Consider the following 20585-nt stretch of genomic DNA (forward strand, 5'->3'; position numbering starts at 1 on the left):
CCAGATTGGTTTCGGAGAAGTGCCGGTGCTTTTCCTGCAGGCGAGGGGATGGAGCCGGCGCCAGGACGGTCACGCTTCTGGCCATGCTGCTCAGCCTTGCACACCCCTGCACACGTACACACACTGGTCACCCCCAGGACTGCACGCCCCCTCCCCACATCTGTACCCCTGGACACACACCTGCCTGTATGCTCAGGCACCTGTACACCCCCCACGCCCCAAAACACCTGCACACGCTGCCCTGTGCAGACACACACAGCCCTGCGTGTGCACAGAACCACACCCCCTGTACACACACGTGCCCCTCTGGACACACACACCCTGTACATACACACACATCCCTGTATACCCAGCTGTGTGCACACATGTGCCCCCTGTACCTCCCTCATACACACCAGCTGTATGTACATCCCTGTACACACAGCCCTGCCCGTTTGCACACCCCTGTACCCACACACACATCCCTTGTACACACACCCCTATATGTTCCCCCTACACCCCTGTACACACCTCTACACACCCCTGTACACACAGCTCTGCCTGTTTGCACACTTCTGTACCTACACACACATCCCTTGTACACACACTTGTACATACACCCCTATATGTGCCCTACACAGTCCTGCCCGTTTGCACATCCCTGTACCCATACACACATCCCTTGTACACGCACCTGTACATACACCCCCTATATGTTCCCCCTGCACACCCCTGAACACACAGCCCTGCCCGTTTGCACACCTCTGTACCTATACACACACACCCCTTGTACACACACTCATACATACACCCCTATACGTGCCCTGTACACCCCCGTACCCACCGCCCTGCCCGTTTGCACATCCCTGTACCCATACACCCCCCTTGTACCTGCACCTGTACCCGCACCCCTGTACCTGCCGCGCACACCTGCACGCACACCTGCACGCACACCTGCACACACATCTGTACGCACACCTACACACACATCTGCACGCACACCTGCACGCACACCTGCACACACATCTGTACGCACACCTGCACACACATCTGTACGCACACCTGCACGCACACCTGCACGCACATCTGTACGCACACCTACACGCACACCTGTACGCACACCTGCACACACACCTGCACGCACACCTACACGCACACCTGCACGCACACCTGCACGCACACCTGTACGCACACCTGCACACACACCTGCACGCACACCTGCACTCACCTGTACGGCAGAGGCCCCGCCCCTCCGCCCCGGCCCCGCCCACCCCCGCCCCGCCCCATGCTCTCGCGAGAGGGGCGGGGCGATCGGGCGGGGCGGGAGCGCACCGGGACGCGCACCGGGACGCGCCGCTCCCTTCCCGCTCCCGCTCCCGCTCCCCTCGCGCTCCCGCTCCGCTCCCGCCGCCATGTCCGGCCCGGGCGCGGCCCCGGCCTGGGTGCCCACCCACGTGCAGGTGACGGTGCTGCGGGCGCGGGGGCTGCGGGCCAAGGCGGCGGCGGGCAGCGGCGGCAGCGACGCCTACACCGTGATGGCGCTGGGCCGCGAGAAGTTCTCCACCTCGGTGGCGGAGCGGTGCCAGGGGCAGCCGCTGTGGCGGGAGGAGGCCACCTTCGAGCTGCCGCCGCCGCCGCGGCCCGCCGCGCTCCGCCTCACCGTGCTGCACCGCGCCCTCGTCGGCATCGACAAGTTCCTGGGACGCGCCGAGGTCGATCTGGCGGCGCTGAGGGCGGCCGGCGGCCGGCGGCACACCAGGTGGGCGGGGGGGGCTCCGGGGAGGGAGGCCGGGGGGGGGACCCCTGGGGACGCGGGGTGAGAGGGGCTCTGTGCCCCCCCGGGGGCCGGGGAGAGGGATGGGGGGGGGCGCTCTGTGCCCCCCGGGGGCCGGGGAGAGGGATGGGGGGGGTCTCCGTGCCCCCCGGGGGCCGGGGAGAGGGATGGGGGGGGCTCTGTGCCCCCCGGGGGCCAGGGAGAGGGATGGGGGGGGCCCTCTGTGCCCCCCGGGGGCTGGAGAGAGGGATGGGGGGGGCCCCTCTGTTTCCCCCGGGGGCTGGAGAGAGGGATGGGGGGGGACCTCTGTGCCCCCCGGGGCTGGAGAGAGGGATGGGGGGGGACCTCTGTGCCCCCAGGGGGCTGGAGAGAGGGATGGGGGGGCCTTTGGGCCCTACAGGGGCCGGGGGTTCTCATGAGGGACCCCTGTGCCCCGTAGCAGCGTGGGGATCCGACAGGGCAGCCTGCGCCCCACACTCCCCTCGAGCCCCGGCAGGGCCCATGGGGTCCCCCCTCGGGGCAGGGTCCCTGCTGATGGGGGTCAGCCCCCCATGGCTCCGGGGTGCCTTCCCCTGGCAGAGCCTGGGGGTCCTGGCACCTGCGGCTGCTGGCCCGGAGAAACGCGGCTGGTGCTTTCTGAGCTGGTCCTGCCTGGTGCGTGGCTTTGATTTTTAAATATTGACACGGCAGTGCCAACAGCGTGTGCCAGGAACAGCCGGGCTGGCCCGAGCACCTTTGTGTGTGTGAAACACCTTCTGCTTCCGACGGAGGAGGAACGCGGCCGGCCGTGCCTGCGCTTTTCCTGATAAACGCTTAGCAGAGCCCAGGCGTGCGGGAGCGTCCATAATTCAGTGGTTATGGGCCGCCTTCGCTGTTTCCAGTTGGACACTGGGCTGGGAGGCTTCACCATTAGTGCCGGTGCTGTGTCAGACTTGTTCCTTTGAACATGAACACTGGGACGTTTGCCGAAATCCCCGGGGTGGTTACTGGGAGTCAGCAGCCTGGTAATGTGGCTTGAGGTGGCGGGTGAGTCACCTTCCTCTTGCTCACCTGAGCAGATCCAGGTGTTGACACCGGCTTGGCCAAAGCCGAGGTCTGCGTGGTTGTGTTTTGACAAAGCCGTCGCCGCCTGATGAAGCCTTAATTATAACCCGGCGGTCATTAAGGTCGTGTCAAGCGCTAACGTGTTTGTGCTGGAAGCATAAGGTGTCCGCAGTCAGCAGCGTTCAGGGAGTCAGCGCCATGGGTCCCCCCCCCCTCACCTGGTTTCTTCATGTCTGGGCCAAAGGAGAGTGGGGGGGAAGGGGGGAATGGAACTTGGACGCTCCTGGGAAAGCTTCTGATGTTCCCAGTTGTTAGTGTCCTCCCAACCCTCGGTGTTCTGTTGGAAGCCAGTATCTTTTGTCATCGCTTTGCTGCCGCGATGTATAGCCATAAAGGGCTGGATTTGTTTGGAAAACAAACACGCGTTGGTTGACAGGTGCACACTAACATAATAAAAGAAATTAATAAGCTTTTCTATTTTTTAGTTTTCGGGGCCGTTGTCAGTGCGTTATTTACTTCCAGCCGCTCCGAGCGAGGTGGATGCAGCCGCGCGCTTCTCCGAGCGATGGCCGGGTTTGGTCACGCTCAGCTGCGTTTTGCTGAGCACGTCGTTTGTATTTTGGCCGTTCGAACCGGGCCTGCTCTTTCCCCGGGGCAGAGGGATTGTTGTGGCACCGTACAAATGCAGGATGCTCCTAGAAATCACGGGGTTTAGAACAAAAGTGCCCGGTGCTGGCTTGTGTGGAAGGCAAAGGATTGGTGCTTCCCTGGCCGCTGCGGGGACCTGGCAAAGCCTTTGTCTCCGTACGAAATCCCTTCCCTGGTGCTGGTGTCTTGTAACTTCGGGTCTGAACATCTAACTGGCGTGGTGCTTCAGCGTGTGTTTCCCTCCAGCGTGTTTCTCTGTAGCAGGTTGCTGAATTCGTCTCCTTCAGCTGACGCTCATTAGTTTCGAATTCTCTCTGAAGCAAATTGCTTTTTCCTAATCTCTTCCATTGTTCCCAGTGCGCCTTCAGAGGAACGAAGTGCAAATTTGATGGAGAGGCAGATTTGCATGCTCTCTTCACTTCCTTTATTTTCCCGTACGGAGAAGAAGCCGACGCTTTCCAGGTGGCCTCTCCTGTCGCTTCTGCGGAGTCGGGCAGCGCGCGGCTCCGGCAATAGGCACACAGGCGTTGGTGTGCAGCACTGGTCATTTCCTTTTCCAGCCCTGATGGGGTCTGGGTGTCACTGGGCGGTACCTGAGCGCGTGCGGTAGCGGCACGCGGACGGTGGTGGTGCAGTTCAGGACACCCCGAGCGCGTGCTTAATATTCCAGAGCTGCGTTTGGGGAAAGGGATAAGGTTCTGTCTGTAAGGAACGTCCTTCCTGGTGCGCTCTGGTCACGGGATCCTGGAGGGGAGTGGAAATCCCCAGAGGTCTGCAAGGCGCCGTTGGCTCCTTGTGCTGATTAGGGGTTCCTTGGCTTGAGAGGCGTTAAGATAGCAATGAAAAGCTGGAATGAGAGGTATGAGGGCGTGGGGCGTGTGCCAAAGCTTTCTGGTACCAGTTCCAGCGCTCTGAGGCTGCCTCTTTCGCACCCACTTCAAAGTCCCAGCCTCTGCAGATTTGTTTCAGGGAAGCCAGATGAAAGCACAGAAGAGAGTGACTGAGCTGAAATGCAGGAATTCCATGTTGTGTTTATTTATTTTTTTTTTTTTAACTCTTCCTGGTCTGGGTTTTAAAGCAAATTTTACTAATAACTTTCTATTTACAATAAGAAATGTTTTCCTTGGCACCTGGAGCCATATGATTATGACATAGTTCTAAGATTAAAGGCTTTTCTTTTCTTTTTTTTTTTTTTTTTTCACTGTAGGCTTATTTTGTTGTTCTAAATTACCCATGCCTCTGGAGAACTTGTTCGTAAAAGAAATCTCCTTATTTCTGCAGATGGTACAAGCTTCGCTCCAAACCAGGGAAGAAAGAAAAGGAGAGAGGGGAGATCGAAGTGGATATCCAGTTTATGAGGAGCAACATGACAGCCAGTATGTTTGATCTGTCCATGAAAGACAAGTCTCGGTCTCCCTTTGGCAAGCTCAAAGACAAGCTCAAGGGAAAGAGGAGCAGTGGCTTTTCCGACACGGCGTCGGAGATCATTCCCAGCACAACTCACTCCCCCACTGACAGCGAAGATGAGGCAGTCGAGAAGGAGAAGAAGAAATCAAAGTTCAAAACCCTGTTTTCCAAACCTGGCCTGCAGAAGACTTCCCTCTCCCAGTCCATGTCAGTCCTACCGACGACGCAGCAGCCCGTCACCGAGAAGGTTCGGATTCGACTTCGGCCCAGTGACTTCCAGGTGCAATGGGATGACGAGGAGTCGGAGACCTCTCCAACCTCGGAAAGTGAGTATGGGCACTCACTGCCCTGATGAAGCACAAAGCCTTTCTCTGGAAGTTTGCATGTGCTTTTCAGACTTTTTAGGGTACTGGTTAAATTCTTCTTACTGAATGAATCCACGGGCAGTCACTTCTCTCCACGGTGGTGGGTGTGCACGGAGGATGTTAGATGCTCACGGCTAAGCTTACCTTGGGGTAACATAGAAGCTGTGGGGCTGCACGAGCAGTGTCTGCACGTGTGGGTGGCACAGTGTCACACTAAGTGACCTGTGGTGGTTTGAGGTCGCTGAACGGCATGTGCGCTCCGGTGGTGGGAGGGGACCCGGGAGATTTGGAAGTGGCTGGAATGGTCACGCTTGCAATGTTTCTGCTGCTGCGATCCAGTAATGACTGTGAAGCACTGAGGTGGTCAGTAGCAAGTGTTGGAGGAAAGGATGTTCTTGCATCTTGAATTTCTCCCCGTTTATTTTTTCCAGAAACCTTTGGAAATGCCCTGGAAGAGAAGTCCTCTCCTTCTCTGTTTAAATCTCGTAAAACAGCAGCTTTGGACAGCAGGCAACTAAACCAAATAACCACTAGCCACACCAAGAAAGAAGGGCTCTCTTTATTTAGTGGCCTTAAATCCAAAAGCGATCCCATTTCCAAGTCTAGCCTGTGTATCAATGGCAGTCACGTTTACATGGAAGAGAGCACAACAAAGGACAACACTCCAGCCTCTTCACCCTCTCCTCACAACTTCAGGAGGAAGCAGCTCTTTGCTTCAGAAGAGAACCTGTCTTCCAGATCTACTAAAGGACCTGAAGAGACAGGAAGGACATCTCCTAGTCATGCTTTCTCTGGGTCTGCATCCTTGGAGACCTTTAAATCCATGACTTTGCCATCATACAAATTGCTTAGCAGTGAAGAATACCTGGAAACCATCGTTCCTCCGAGTGTCGAGGTTATTAAGGAGACCAGAAAAACGGAGCACAAAAAGTCTGCCTTGCTCTCTCTGGTCACAGGGAAGAAGGAAGCAGTGAAGACCAATGATGCTGAGAATGTTCCCGACAGGACCCTGCAGGGTGAGGAAAACAAAGTTCCAGAAGAGAAGAACGAACCAGAGGCCAAACATCTTGAACTTCCAGCAGATTTAAGCAGAGGGGATCCTTCGGAAGACGCTCACCGTGCAGAAGACGTCCCTGCAAATAAGCAGCTGCCCAACCCTTTCGAGGAAGAACGGAAACCCGAAAAGCCTACTGCGCCGGCGAAGACCAAAGCTGTCAAGCCCAGGTCAGTCGTGCTCGCTTGGGAGGCTGGCACAGGTGGCGATGTGCGGCGGGGGGGATGCAGGCTGTGACCATCTGCTTCCTGCCGCAGAGCAGCGCGTCGCAGCTGGGCATCCTGCCTGCGGCAGGACCGTGCTGCTCCGCAGGGTGCCGGGTGGCTGAATAACAAATAACTCGTGGGTTCTTTCTCAGTGTGAAACAAGAGATTGATATAGGGGTGCTCCTCCTAAGTGATGCCAAAGTAGTGGTTCTGTGGGTGCAAGGACCTTTTCAGGTACCGTAGGGGTGGTATTTCTTGCTGGATCTCTTGCAAAAACTAACTTCTCAGCTGTGCGACTTGGACATACCCAGGGGCTGAAATACCAGTTCTAACATCTCTACTTTTCTCTTCTGTATTCGGTTGTGGTCTTCAAGAGTGTTAATCTGGGAGCCCTTCTACTTTTGGCATCGTTCACGGCAACACGAAGGACATCTGTGTGAATTTGTACACAAGGCTTTTTCGGAAATTCTGCTCCTTTATCCTTCATATATATAAAAACCCTGTGTGTGTGTTTTATATATATGTATATGGGTGTGTCCTACTAATAAGGCTCTGTTTTGTGTCTGTCTCTAACTCCTTATTTCCAGTGCTTCTCGTGTTTAGACGTCTGGCATATGGATTGTCTTGCATACTAACAGCATTGCTTGGCGTGCAAAAGATGAGATGGTGCTTCAAAGCAGCCACCGCAGTAACCTGTGCAAACTCTGCAGCAGAAGTGTTCTGACACAGGTCGAGCGCTTCGTGAAGGCACGTTTAAGTGTGCACTGTCCATCAGATAGTCTGTGAGGTCCCTTGCAAGCATGGCTCACCTCCAGTGTTAGGAGTTGATGGAGTCTGGTGCTAAAGCTTGTCTGTTCCTGCCTCGTGTTGCATCTGCAAGTGTCATGCGAGTTTTTTGTCCCTTTTTGCAGACTGGGCGTGTCGTCAGAGGAGGAAACCAAAGCCACGCTTCCTACTCTTGCACCTCATTCCCTCCCTGCTTTTCTTTCTGTACACTGTATCAGTAGTGACAATAATCCTTTTATTTCTAAAACAGGACAAAAAGTCCAAGTGCCAGACTCTGAAAACATTACTAGTTCCGCATCTGTTATTTCTCCTCCTCCTTTTGCTGCAGAGCTTTTGAGTGGCAAGAACCCCTTTACTGCTGAGTGGGGCAGGGCATCTACAGCCCTGGATCCCGATGGCATTACCCGTTTCCCTTTGTCCCATCATCTTGCAGCTTCCGTTCCCGAAGCACCTCTTCCTGGGCAGGGCTCTGGTAGTGGCAATAATCCTTTTGCTTCTGGATGGGGGCAGAGCTCACGGGGCCGTGGTCCTGCACACTCTGATACACGGGCCTTCGGGGGTCTGGCTCACCCATCCGCAGCTTCTCTCCCCTCTGATTGTCGTTTTAATGACAACAATCCCTTCGTATCCAAGCTTGGGTGGGAAGCAGATGCAGCAGGTCTCAAAGGTGTTGCGAGTTCTTCCCCTTGCTGCCTGCCTGGTGATGAAGGCTGTTCCTCAGCAGAACCCCCCGCTGAGCTGAAACGAGCTGGTCCTTCAGGGAGTGCTACAGATGTGGCTTTAACTAGTAATGTCAGCGCTGTACCCAGCCCTCCCAGCACCCTTTCTGACAACCCTGCTCTGGCTCCAAAGAAGCAGTGCGGTTCTCCCCAGCTTCAGGTTGAGACTTCTTTGAAAATAAGTAAGCCAGGCGACAGGAAATCTGTGTCCTTTCTCCGTGAAGGGTCGGGTGATGAGGATTTGGGTGGGCAGGAACGTGAAAAGCAGCGCTCTGATTTCAGTGAAATGCTGTCGACGGGCTCAGGTGCAACAGGAGAGCGAGCAGGGTTTGCTCATCAGCTGGAACCGGGGTCCCACTTGTCACCAGAACTCTCTAGTGACAGCACAGGTCCCATCCGAAACGGCAAGAGCGCCGCCCAGGGCGGTGGGGGAGTAGGTGGGGTGAATACTGACCCCTCCACGAAGGACAGCAGACACTTTGCATCTCTCTCGAAGCGTAGTGAAAGCCTCTTGCCAGAGCTGGGTGCTGAACAGCCACCTCGCCCTGAGAGGGAGCGGAGCGAGAAGCAGGAGGTCGTTGGTGAATGGACACGGGAAGAACATGCACCCACGTTAGAGCCCCGAGCAACTCCGCTTGATAGAAGTGACTCCTTTTCTCGAGTAGGATCTGCCAACCCAACCTCGGGAGCTGGCACACTGTCCCCTCGGGAAGCCGGGGCAGGGAGGGCTGGCAGCGCGGTGTTGGTCGCTCCAAAGCCAGCACCACGGTTATCTTTAATGCCAAAGTGCCCACCAGTTTGTCAGGCTGAGGAGTTAAATGGTGACGTGCCTTCTTCAGGTGATGGTGTCAGATCTGTGCCTGGGCTCCCCTTACATCCTGATAAAGCCTTGGATGCCCGTGGGTGCCTCCACCAAAGTGGCTCATTAGAGACTATCGCTCCACCAGTGATGCTCAGAGATGACGGCAGCAACAGGCATTTAAAAAATGAAGGTGATGACGATTTATTTGACTGTCTGACAAATCTGAAGTCTGCCATTCCCATTACTGGAGACCGTGGTTCGAAACTGGCCGGTCTTCCAGCTATTCCGGAGGGAGGCTCCGACGACGAGCTGCTGGGTGACTGTCAGGAGAACCGTGGTGTGGCCGCAGGTGATAGAAACGTTTCAGAGACAGGAAAGTCGTCCCTAGGTTCAGTGCCTTTGCATGAAGAACTGGGAGAGCGCTCCGATGGCTCCGCTGCAGCCCGGGTCACCCCGGCGGCTCCAGGAGGAGGGAGCGTTCCTGGCGCTCGTAAGGCGAGCGAACCACCCGTGCTGCCTGCCGGAGCGGGTGTTCCCGGGGTCAGTGAGCAGGGAGCTGACTCAGGCTTAGGCAGGACGTCTCGTTCCGGGGAGCGTAATGGTCATTTTGAGAAACAAGAACTGAAAATGAGTGCAGGTGTTGAGGAGCGTGCAGAGTGCGACTTCTTTGAGCCTTCTGTTTCCTCTTCCTCCCTGTCAAGTCCTTCCCAGCCCTACTCTTCCTCTCATTCCCTTCTCTCTGACACCCCAAGTCGTAGAGCAGAGTCTCCGAAAAAGCCAACAGCCAAGGGCTTCGCAGATAAAGCAGGAAATTCTGGCAAGAAGAAGCTTCTTCAGGCACGGGTTTCACCCTCTGAACCATACCCTAACCAAACTGAGCAGGGTGGTGAGACCGTGTCTCCTAAGCACAGGTGAGAGAACGTGGGGAAACGCACAGAAAGTGTCTCCGTGCTGGTGTGAGCGTTGCTTTTTCTTCCCGTGAGCACAGATCTGTCCCTCCAGCTGCAGGAATCCACAGCGCTTTGCAGGGACATGGCATCGTACAGCCTTAACTTCCTCTGGGTGCTGTCCCACCAGTGTGGGACCAGTGCTGGCACCAGATACATCTGTGTGGCTGTCGAGGACTCCCAGAGCACTCGAGGGGACCTGCCATTCATCTCGGTGCTACCTCTTAAGGAAAAATGTTAGGAAGACTTGGTCACAGTTTAAGAAATAGGGACATTTCATCCAGTTGGGGAAATGGACTGCAATCCATCCGTTTTTCAGAAATGGGAGAATGGTCAGAGGACGCCTGATAAACTGGGGTGCTTCCTTTCCTGAGCAAACAGGGCTCGTGAGCCTCGCAGTGAATCACAGCAAACATGCAGCTAAGCCTCTCCCAAAAACGCTCCGGCTGCTTTCCAGAGCTGCCTGCAGCTCCTCCTGCGTGCTGGGCCGCTGTTGCCCGAGGAGCAGTGCCGCTGACTGGTCAGCCCTTGGTACTTTATCTGCAGAACTCCGTCTAGGGTCCAGGACCCTTCTGGGCTGGCTTTTGCTGAGAAACAAGTAACATTTTCTTCCTGTATTAAAATTGGCAGCGTAAATCCTGCTGGAGCAAATAAATATAGCGCTTCTTGCAGCTTGTGGCCAAAGTTCACCTTGGAAAAGGTGTCATACGTGCTCGTCCCAGGATAGTAGAAGTATTTGGTGCGTCGCAAGAACCACAGATGTGTTCTCCTTTGGAAAGTCAGGCTCAAACACTAGTGCTTGAGAAATCAGGGCAGCTGCTGCTGTGTACTGCCCTCTCGTGTGGAGCAACCTGGCTTTGCGTTTGTGACATTCAGGGTGTATCTCCCTGGTGACTCTATCTGCAATGGCTTCAGTCAGTAAAGGGAGCAGAAAGAGAACTGGGATGTACTTATTAAAAGCTTGTAGCTGAGACAGAAATGCCTTCTCTTCCCAAAGCTCTATCTCATATCTCTCTGGAGATAGAGAAGGGTAGGAATTTGCCCCGATTTCTGTCTATATTTACTTTTAGTCTGAAGATCTGTGTAGTGCTGGTGTTACACGTGCTGCCTAAATAACATCAGCCCGTTTTACTGTTACAGACCCCATCCTGTGAAGCCAATGAACGCCACAGCAAACAAGTCTCACAGTAAAAACCTGAATGTCATCAGCACAATGAACGAAAAGCTGCTCGAGGTGAACGTGAAGGTACGGGGGGAAGTGGTGCTTTAAACCAAAGCTTAAGCAGTGAATTGAACAGAGTTTCTGTATTCAGGATGGTTTGTTTAGGCTCATATCGTGTATCCTGAGCAGAGGAAGAACTGTGGTTTTTAGGCTGTGGGGAGTGTGAGTTTTCCTTTAGTCAGTCCCCAAAGGTGGGAACAGTCTTTAAATGCTTTTCTTTTCTTGCGAACTGATCTCTAATAGAATCGGTGCCTCTTGTTTGCGGTGGGGGAGAGAGGAGAGCGGGTGCTGTCTGGCTGCCCAGAGGTGAGGGATGTGTGTGACCGTGAGGTGGGCACCACGGGTGACTCGGGGGCTGTACTACCCCTGGAAGACCGTCCCGTCGGGGCCGTGTGGGAGCTGCGTCTCGGATCTGCGCAGAAGATTGGACACATTACTCACTGTTTATTTTCAGACAGGATTAGTCCCCAAAGCTCCTTTTCACCCTGAAATAAGTATGTGGTTCTTCAAGCTGAGAAAGTGGGGAAAAAGCCACCTCAGGGTGGCTGTTGCCTTGGGATGTGTTGCATTAATATCCCGTGTGGATCGAGAGGGCAGGCGTGCGCCGTTGGAGCACGGCTGCTCCCTAAAGGTGTAGCTGTGCAGTTTGCATAGTCACTCGGATTTAAAGGAGGTTTTTTTCATCATCTTGGCCTGAAAAGAGACATCGAAACTTAAGGCATAGCTTGAAAGTCATGTTGATTAGAATGGCTAGAAGCCTTCCCAGGTTGGCAGGTTAAAACGCTGGGTACCGTTATTGTCTGTAAGGGGTTCTTGGGGAAAAGGAAAAGTTAGGCCCGAAATAACCGTAGTGCCTCCTCCTGGTGTAAGTGGGAAAGAAGAAAACGCGAGTTAAATGATTCAAACTGACGTGTTGCTATTTTGAATGAGTTGGAAACTTGTAATTAGTGTTCTGCGGCGGTGCTCTGATTCCACATAAGAAATGATGCTTGATGGAGTCACGGGAGCCTGTTGTGTGCACGCTCCCTGTGAAAGAAAACTGTGAAAGTTCTGCTGCAGCATCCGAGAAGGTGGCTGGAGGCATTGGCAGAAGCTGTTTAATTACATGTCAGGTTTGCTTAAGGGTTAAAGGCAGAGTTTTTGGAGAAGCTGTGCTTTGGTGTGTTTTCAGAGCGATAACTGCAGTAAGAGGGAAATGCCAGAGGCCTGGGTGGGTGTTTCTTGCTGTTTCACCTGAATTTGGCTTTTTTGGCCTTTGGTATGTTTTAAGCAGCCGCTGTCCCAGCGTTCGTCTGCGGACGATGGTGGTTGATGGTGCGTGGCTGTGACTTCTGTGCACCTTCACTGGGCTGGACGGGCCGCTGCCTGGAGCCAGCGTGGGTGGATTCTTTTGTAGAAGAGTTGAATTACAGAACTGACGTTTTGCAAAGATTTTTATGCTAAAACTGGTGGCCTGGTTGCTGTCCATAGCATTTGTCTTGCTTGGAGACTGCCTAAGTGCTATAAACTGTGTCTCTGTGCTTTAAGTAGGATGCACTTACTCTGAGGCAGTTGCTCTTTTTTCCTCTGAATACTTTCAAAAAGCTTTCCTACGTTCTGGAAGTGCATAAGTAAATAGTGTTTCCTATGAATTTTTCCAGGCTAGGTTTGCTAATGGTCCAAAAGGTGCTTTGTGGCAGCAAGCTCGCCTGGCCTGGCCCGCCAGCCTCTCCTTGTCCTTGGTGGTGCCTGTGCATCCTGCTGGTCTTGGTCCTACAGCGCTAGTGACCGCTGGTCCAGAATGTCGTTTGGGTGGAACTTACTGCTGTGCTTCATATCTTTTAAAATTGCTTTCGAAGAGCAGCTGTGGTTCTGCAAACGCTGTGTGTAAAGTTGTTCTTTGGTGCTTTAAATCCTCCAAGCCAGCTACCAGATACTGTTCTGTTGCTGTTTTGAAACGCCTGTATGTCTGTAATGACCCTGCCTTTCTTCTCTCCCGAAGAAATATGATCCTTCAGATCCTGCCTATGCTTATGCTCAGCTAACACACGATGAGCTGATCCAGCTGGTCTTGAAACAGAAGGATGCAATTACCAAGAAAGATCTCCAGGTGCGTGAGCTCGAAGACTACATCGATAACTTGCTTGTCAGAGTCATGGAAGAAACCCCCAACATTCTTCGTGTTTCAACGTCTGGAAACAAAAAAGCTGGAAAGATGTAAAAGCTCTCGGGACGGAGGCTGAACAAAGGACTGAATTCCCGCCAATGGAGTTTGATTAACGAGGAGACGATGTGGTGGTACCAGTTGTGCTGCCCACAGAAAATGACCTCTTTCCTGTTTCTGCCTTGAGCAACTCTCAGTTTGATTAGTAGTTACATCAGGTCTCGTGTATGGAGTCCAGAAGTGGAGTCAAGTTATCATATTTATTTTTTGGTTTCTTTCCATGATTTGGCAAGATTTCTTCAGGCGTCTAATCCAAAGGCCGATTGGGGCGGGAAGGGGGAAGGGTTTTTGATGTGTTTTGCTTGCCAGCGAGGCACTGATGATCCTTTATGAATATTTTTCTTTTCGTGGTTTTGTTTTGTAGCAGCTTTCATAGACCAATTACTCTTCTTTCCATTTCTTAAGTTGTAGTGCAATATAACATGTTGTACAGTAGAGCTTGAGGATTTGATTGTTTTAAAGAAAAAAATTAACAGCTACATTGGAGAAGTCCAAAGATGTGTGCTTCAGACCAGGCTGGGCGGGCTGTGTTTTAAAAGTAATTAATGCCCTACAAGTTAAGTGCAAGTTAAACCTTAGATTGGAAAGGAAGAAGCAAAGCTTAGTTAATCTTGTAAAGTTTCATCTTGATACTGTTTATACTTTATACAATCCACATGCTGCTTCTAAGCAGTTCTCCAAGAGGAACGTTTACAGGTTTTTCTGGTATAGGAAACGAGATGTCCCGGTACGTTTGTCTGCCGTAGGAGTGGCAGTAATGAATTTGGACCAAAGGTGTGTTTTCAATCAGAAGCTCTTCTCTTATAGACTTCGAATTCCTGATTGGAAGGTTGTTCCAGCGAGGGAGGCGAAGGTACGCCTCGTTTCTGTTCTGTAGCCTGGAATAGGTGTGGAATTCGCAGTCCACATGGCCCGTGTCTCGTGCTGCGTGGGAGTTCTGTGACAATTTTCCTTTTATGCTTTTCAGTTTATTAAATTTAAATGCCTGGGGTTTAAGCTGGGGCTTACCTTGGAACGACCTTCCAAGGTGATCAGTCTTACAGCGCGTTCTCTCCTGCATTCCTTCCCTGGCCCAGGGAGGAGCCTCCCCTGGGGACGTGAGCTGGTGTGCAAATCCGGTTGGGTTTTCTGTGTGACGTGGTGCTCAGAATGGAATGAAGGTTTTGTGTAGCTGAGAGAGAGTGCTGGTGTTGCTGGACAATGGAGACCTCTCAGTCTGCTTTCTTAACGCGTGGCTGCTTTGCAGCTCCATGGAGATGGGTGTTTCCTCCTCCCCTTCTCATCCGACTGCAAATACCAACGTAGCGCTATCGAGCGGCCACCACAACAGGCTTCTTCCACTGGAAAACTAAATGTGACTTTTTTCCTGGCAAGCTCTGTCAAAGATCAAAAAATAAGGTGCCTCTTTGCAGCTCTGGGATTTATCAGGGTTGCGAGAGTCCATGATGGAAATGCCAGAAGAGCGGGCAGCAGAGGACCAAAGCAAACGCTCCTGCCTGTGGAAGTTGAAAGGGTCTTCTGGGTTGCTGGTGGCTGAGCTCACAAGGAGTGAGTGTCTAACTCTGTTTTTTACGGCAAAGCACTTTATTGAGGGACTAGACCAGCTGGATCCACTATCAGCCTGTTAGTAGTCTGTGTGCTGTTTTCATAAACCACTGAAAACTCCTGGAGACTTGTCAAATGCTGTATTTTTGTAGTGAAGAGTAGTTTAATATATTTGCCTAGAGAGATACATTTATTGGAAAAGTCAAAAAATGCTGTTAATCACATTTTTATCACTCTAAACTGACTGACTGCCAAAGACTGGAGCTTTTTGGACAGAGCTGTCCTTCGTGGGAAGCTCGAGTTGAAACAAACCTTAAGTGTTAAGAGTCTTCTAAGACTTCAGGTACTTTTCTCTAGTTTTATTTTTGTTTGAGCAGATGTCTTCAGTGAAGGGGTTGTTTCTTTTCTGCTGTTCCCTCTTCTGTGAATGAAGGATCTGCAATGGAGAAGGTCTTAGGGGCATCTTCAGCTTTTGACCAGTGGTTTTAATTTTAAGAGGTACTGGTTGGCCTTACTGAAAACTGCTGCTGCTTCTCGTGCCTTGAAATAGTGAGGAAGATGAAGGATTGATTTATTTCCTCCTTGTGCCTCAGTGGATTTCTGGAAATGGTTGCTTATACCTCACTGATAGACTCGTCTTCTAGACTTTATTCCACAGCTTTCTGATGTCCCAGAAAACACGATGGCTTAACGGTTAAAAAAAAATGGTGTTACTGGTAGTCATAACTGGGTGCATGGGAAGCAATACTGGACTCTTGCTTTTTTGCTCATTTTAAAACAGTGTGGGTACTACTGAGTCGCTGGCTGCTGAAGGCACCGCGGTGCTGTGTGTGATGCTTTTGGAGTACGGATTTTCCAGAGTTGGGATAACGTGTGTTCCTGTTGGCAGGAACGCCACGAACAGAAACAAAACGGTGATGTGTTCTCTAGTGGTGTTCTTGGAGATGGAGCCTTAAAACTTGTCATATCCTCTCCTGGCAGCTTTTTTTGCCACTTACAGCCGCGTCTGTTGAGGTGGACCCTGGGTTGTGCCTGGCTGTTGCCCCTGCAGGGTCACGGTCCTGCACCAGCCACGCTTCGACCTCCGTGGCTGGGAAAGCAGCACAAACCTTGTCCTCAGTCTTTTGTTGGCAATACCAGTTAGAGCCTTTCTTTGGCATAAGAGGGCTGGCTGGCATTTTATGTCCAGCAAGGTGCTTCACCTTGACTTTAAGGGCCTTACGAATCAAACATATTGTTTTATTATTGAAGGATCCGAATGTAATTTTTCCCTGTTTGTACTGTCTGCTTTTAGCCTGGGTACCTATTTGGTTTTAAATGCCTTTTGGTTTCATAGAACACTAAAATAAAAATGCCTTAAATCCAGTGTTCTGATCATTTTGTCTTTTTTTTTTTTTCCTGAAAGAGCAATTTCAGAAGGGCCTCATCCCCCCCCTCGTGACCAGCTCTGCTGCCCGGAACTCCTCATCCTCAAGGTATTTTTGGGCTAGTCCCATCCCTGCAAGCTACCTGTGCAGGAAGTTCACGGTAAACACCGTGCAGGGTGGAGAAACCTGATGGACGAGCCCATCAGCATCCTGAGAACGGGGAGTGTCTGCAGAGCAGAGGCAGAAGAGAAACGTGTGGCGGGTTCTCTGGCCGGGAGCCGGTTCCGTCACCCGGTCAGAGCTCCGGTCCTGCTTGCAATGGCCCCCAAACTGCGGGCAGCGAGGAAATCAGCCTCCTGCTGTCTCGTTTAGCCGGCACCCGCTCTGCGCTGCGGGAGCCTGAGCGCCAGCGTTGCCCGCATCCTCCGCCGCTGCGGGAAGGCGAACGCGGGGGGGCACCGGAGCCCGCGGCACGTCGGGTCTCCGGGCGGGCTGTGGCTCGAACGGGGTCGGGCGTGACGCGCTGCGGCTGCTGCGCTCCCGAGGGGGCGGGTTTGTGCTTTGGCGGTGCCCTCCGCCCCTCCGCGGGCACCCGGGGCCGGCGCGTCCGTCGGGGCGGAACTCGCGGCGCCCGGAACGCGGAGCGCGGGCGGGGCGGCGCGGCGGGCGGTGCCGCCATTGGTGGGCGGGGCGCGGCGGGCGGTGCCACTATTGGTGGGCGGGGGCGCGGCGGACGGCGGGCGGCACCGCGATTGGTGGGCGGGGGCGCGAGACGGGCGGTGCCGCTATTGGTGGGCGGGGCGCGGCGGGCTGTGCCGCTATTGGTGGGTGGGGGCGCGAGGCGGGCGGTGTCTCTATTGGTGGGTGGGGGCGCGATGGACGGCGGGCGGTGCCGCTATTGGTGGGCGGGGACGCGGCGGGCGGTGTCTCTATTGGTGGGTGGGGGCGCGATAGACGGCGGGCGGTGCCGCTATTGGTGGGCTGCGGCGCGGCGGGCGGCGCCGCTATTGGTGGGCGGGGACGCGGCGGGCGGTGCCGCTACCGGCGGGCGGGGGCGCGGCGGCCATGGCGGCGCCCGGCAGCTGCCCCGAGTGCGGCTCCGCCGCGCTGGTGGAGGACGCGCACTACGCGCAGCAGCAGCTGGTCTGCGCCGCCTGCGGCTGCGTCCTGGCCGAGGGGCTCCTCACCACCACCTACTCCGAGGAGGAGCACCTGCGAGGTGCGCCGGGGGCCGGGCCCGGCGGCGGGGTCACGGGCTCGGGGCGTCCCGGGCGCGTTCGCGTCCGGCCCCGTGCGAAACCGACGGGGAGAAGCGCGGTTTGACCGTTCCGAGTCGGTCTGAGCAGCGAAGGGCTCCGCGAGCGGCCGCTCCGCACCTCTGCGGGTCTCTCGGTGTCAGGGGGGGACGGGGCGGTGATGGGCGCTGCCGGGATCGGGGCGCCCGCTTTCCCCCTCCCTCCCCACGCGCGGTTTTCCATTATAGAGTCAGAGCGATAGCACTTCTCTGCCAGTTTTAGGCTGGGAGCCACTGGAGTGCTGCTCGTTGGTGTTTAAATCTCCTCCCATGGCTGCGCATGGGGCAGCCCCGGGGCCGTTTGCTGGTTCTGGTTCTGTTCTGGTTCTCTGTTCTGAGACATCTGCTCCAATGAAGTGGTGGGAAGGGATCCCGCTCCTCCCTTAGCCTGTGCCGCCCGCCAGTTTGGTGGCATCGAGGACCTGTCAATTCCCATAACTGAAATCCAGGACCGTGGGCTCAGAGTTTACACGACGTTGTCCCCGGGGGTCTCTGTGGGACTCTCGGGTCTGACGCCGGCTGTTTTTCAGAGGTGACGTATTCCCAGAGCACCGGGCAGAAGGAGCAGCGGAGCCGCTGCCTGCAGCGCGGTAAGAGCGTGCCCCGCGAGTTCCCTCGCACCCCGTTCCCTCTGGCTGCTGCCCGCCTTGCTCTACCTCGTGTAACGTGTTTCTAACGCTCTCTGAAATGGTAAAAGCTGCTTGAGGGGATTTTTGAGGGTGGTGTCTTCTCACAGGGATCAGGCGGGTCCAGGATCTCTGTAAAGTCCTCCAGCTCCCGATGGTGTTTGGGGAAACGGCGGTGTCGTACTTCCAGAGGGCTGTGCAGCACCCCTCCTTCCACCTGGTCAGTCTGGAGAAGAAGGAGCTCCTGGGGGGCTGCTGCGTCTTCGTGACTTGTCGACAGCACAACTGGCCCCTGACGATGGGGACGATCTGCTCCCTCCTTTACGCGAAGCAGGAGCTGTTCGCCAGCGTCTACCTGAGCCTTCAGAAGGAGCTCGGGCTCTCCGTGCCCGCCCTGAGCCTGGCAGATCTGGTCAAGACGCACCTGAACAGGTAACGGGGCCCCTTGCAGCCATTTCGGAGTCCTGCGTTGGACAGGATGGGTGGAAAAGCTGCTGGAACGCAGCCGGGGCAGGAGGGCACAAGCACACACAGTGTGCACACTGAGGCAAAGCCAGAGCCTCCGGAAAAGCATTCCCGTGGGCGTTTCGCAGCCCCGTGTGCTAAGGGGGGTGTATCCACCAGGAGCCCTTGGGCTGGGTGGCAGTGCTGGTGGTGGAGCAGCATCTAGAATTTATGAGCTGGGAGCGCACTCTGTTGTCCCTTAAATGACAAATTTCATCGAGTTCTCGCCCCAGCCAGCGCTGGTGGTACAACAGAGCAGCCAGAGGCGGATGTCAGCAGGACTGGTGCCTGCTGATGGGCTGGGAACATGGCCTGTGTGTGTGCTGGGCTTTTCACAGGCTGCAATGGCTTTTTTGCCTCCCTTGTCACAGTCTGGGCTGTGATTCTTCTCCTCCTGTCCCTTTCTCCTCAGTTTGGAGAGGGCAGTGAGGCACTTAGCCAGGTACCATGAGCAGGAGCCCATGCAGAAGGGTGTGTTTGTCCCGAAGGACCTTCCTGCAGCCAGTCCCGCGTGGAGCTGGATTCCCGCTGCGCGGTGAGGCTCCCCTGTGCCCTGGTGCTAACAACGGGCTCTTCGCTCCTGCAGTTTTCGGCTGTTCCAGCACGCGGCCGACGTCCCTGCCCCGTTCGTGGAGGACAAGGAGAAGATGGTCGCCCGAACGATGCAGGTGGTGGAGCTGGCCAGCGAGACGTGGCTGGTCACTGGCCGGCACCCCATTCCCATCGTCACGGCCGCAGCCTTCCTGTCGTGGCAGTCGCTGCAGCCCGCCACCCGCCTCACCTGCCCCTTCGCGCGGTTCTGCAAGCTGGCGGGCATCGACCTGCCGCCGCCGGCACACCTGAGGCTGAAGGAGCTCCTCGACATCCTCCTGAGAATGGCCTCCCAGCTCGCTTGGCTCAGGGTGTTCAACATGGACAAGAAAACTGTGGTCAAGCACATCGGGGACCTGCTGCAACATCGGATTTTCCTGCTGAAAAACGCCTTCTGCCTGGAGGATGAGGAGGAGCGGCGTGCCACAGCCCCGTGCGAGGACTCCTCCAGCTCTCCCCCCGCAGCAGGAGAGGCAGTGCAGGAAGAGGTCTGTCCCTCGGGAGGGAAACGCCAGCGTGAGGGTGGCCCCAGGCCCTTGCTGCCACCCTGCCTTATCAATCCCAGGAAGAGACTGCGGACGGCAGCCCTGAGCGCTTCGGACTCTGCCATTACCGGTGATGAGCCCATCTCCGACAGCGAAATCGAGCAGTACCTGCGGGGCCCGGAGGAGATCCAGGCCTTTAGGAAAGCCAAGGCTTGGCCATGAGGCCACCCATCTCCAGTGTGGTCCAGAGGATGGTGCTGCCAGAGACACCGGGGCAGCAGGGACTGTGGGACCAAAAGCGTGAAACCCAACGGTGACAGAGCCATCACACGCTGCAGGGACAGTCACCCAAGGGACTGGGTTTGTGGGGAAGGAGTGGGCTACGTCCCATTTTGTGTTCTGGACCAAAATGGCTTTTTATGGAGTAACTGCTCTGGGTTATGTTCTGGTTCCGTTAGAAATAAATAGAAGTGCAGTGCCAGGACTGGTTTCTGGATTCTCTCTCTTTGCAGCCTCTGGTAAAAGGTGTCTTGGCCAGTCCCAGCCCTGCAGCACAGTGCCACGAGTCCGGTGATGCCCTGGGGAAGGTCTCCAGCTCCTTCATCGGCGCTGGTTTCCAGGGACGGTCTCACCTTCTCGTGCTTCACCTCCTTCGGCAGAATGGCTTTGTGAGGGTCAAGGGGACACCGTGAGGTGCTGAGAGAAAACTGCCCCGTCCTTGGTAAGTGGGTGATGTGAAACTGCTGGAAATGGGGCACAGCTGCAGCTTTGGGCTGCACGTGCGTGTTGCTGCTGGCTGGTGACGGCAGCGTGCTGCTGGCAGTGCCCTCTCCATGCCTGGCGTGTTGTATTTGAATGCAAAGTCTGAGAGAAATCACAGGGGATCTTGGCAGATTGGCAAATCTTTAATATATTAAACAAAACATATCTGCTAGAAACATTCTATTTATATAAAAATGCAAAAAAAAGACCCTTTTAAAGACATTTCTTTGGCATACTTTCCCCTCCCTCCCCCAC

General features: G+C 54.8%; 2 protein-coding genes across 5 annotated transcripts; both read left to right on the forward strand.

The window, feature by feature from the left end:
• Positions 1 to 1391: 1391 nt before the first annotated feature.
• Positions 1392 to 13153, forward strand: RAB11FIP1 (RAB11 family interacting protein 1). Of its 4 annotated transcripts, XM_086628135.1 has the most exons (7): positions 1392 to 1738; positions 4727 to 5178; positions 5649 to 6441; positions 7389 to 8200; positions 8696 to 9695; positions 10872 to 10977; positions 12935 to 13153. In XM_086628135.1, the coding sequence occupies exons 1-7, from the start codon at positions 1392 to 1394 to the stop codon at positions 13151 to 13153; spliced, it is 3729 nt and encodes a 1242-aa protein (XP_086484261.1). The 4 variants fall into 4 exon arrangements, with proteins under 4 accessions (XP_086484261.1, XP_086484259.1, XP_086484262.1 ...); XM_086628133.1 differs by having other exon boundaries at positions 7389 to 9695; XM_086628134.1 differs by having other exon boundaries at positions 1515 to 1729; positions 7389 to 9695.
• A 3980-nt stretch (positions 13154 to 17133) lies between these two features.
• BRF2 (BRF2 general transcription factor IIIB subunit) lies at positions 17134 to 19996 on the forward strand. Its single transcript, XM_086628142.1, has 4 exons — positions 17134 to 17287; positions 17893 to 17952; positions 18099 to 18420; positions 19079 to 19996. The coding sequence occupies exons 1-4, from the start codon at positions 17134 to 17136 to the stop codon at positions 19788 to 19790; spliced, it is 1248 nt and encodes a 415-aa protein (XP_086484268.1). The 3' UTR covers positions 19791 to 19996.
• The last annotated feature ends 589 nt before the right edge of the window (positions 19997 to 20585 follow it).

This window comes from Tauraco erythrolophus, chromosome 29 (assembly GCF_009769465.1).
Source record: "Tauraco erythrolophus isolate bTauEry1 chromosome 29, bTauEry1.pri, whole genome shotgun sequence".
Taxonomy (NCBI): domain Eukaryota; kingdom Metazoa; phylum Chordata; class Aves; order Musophagiformes; family Musophagidae; genus Tauraco; species Tauraco erythrolophus.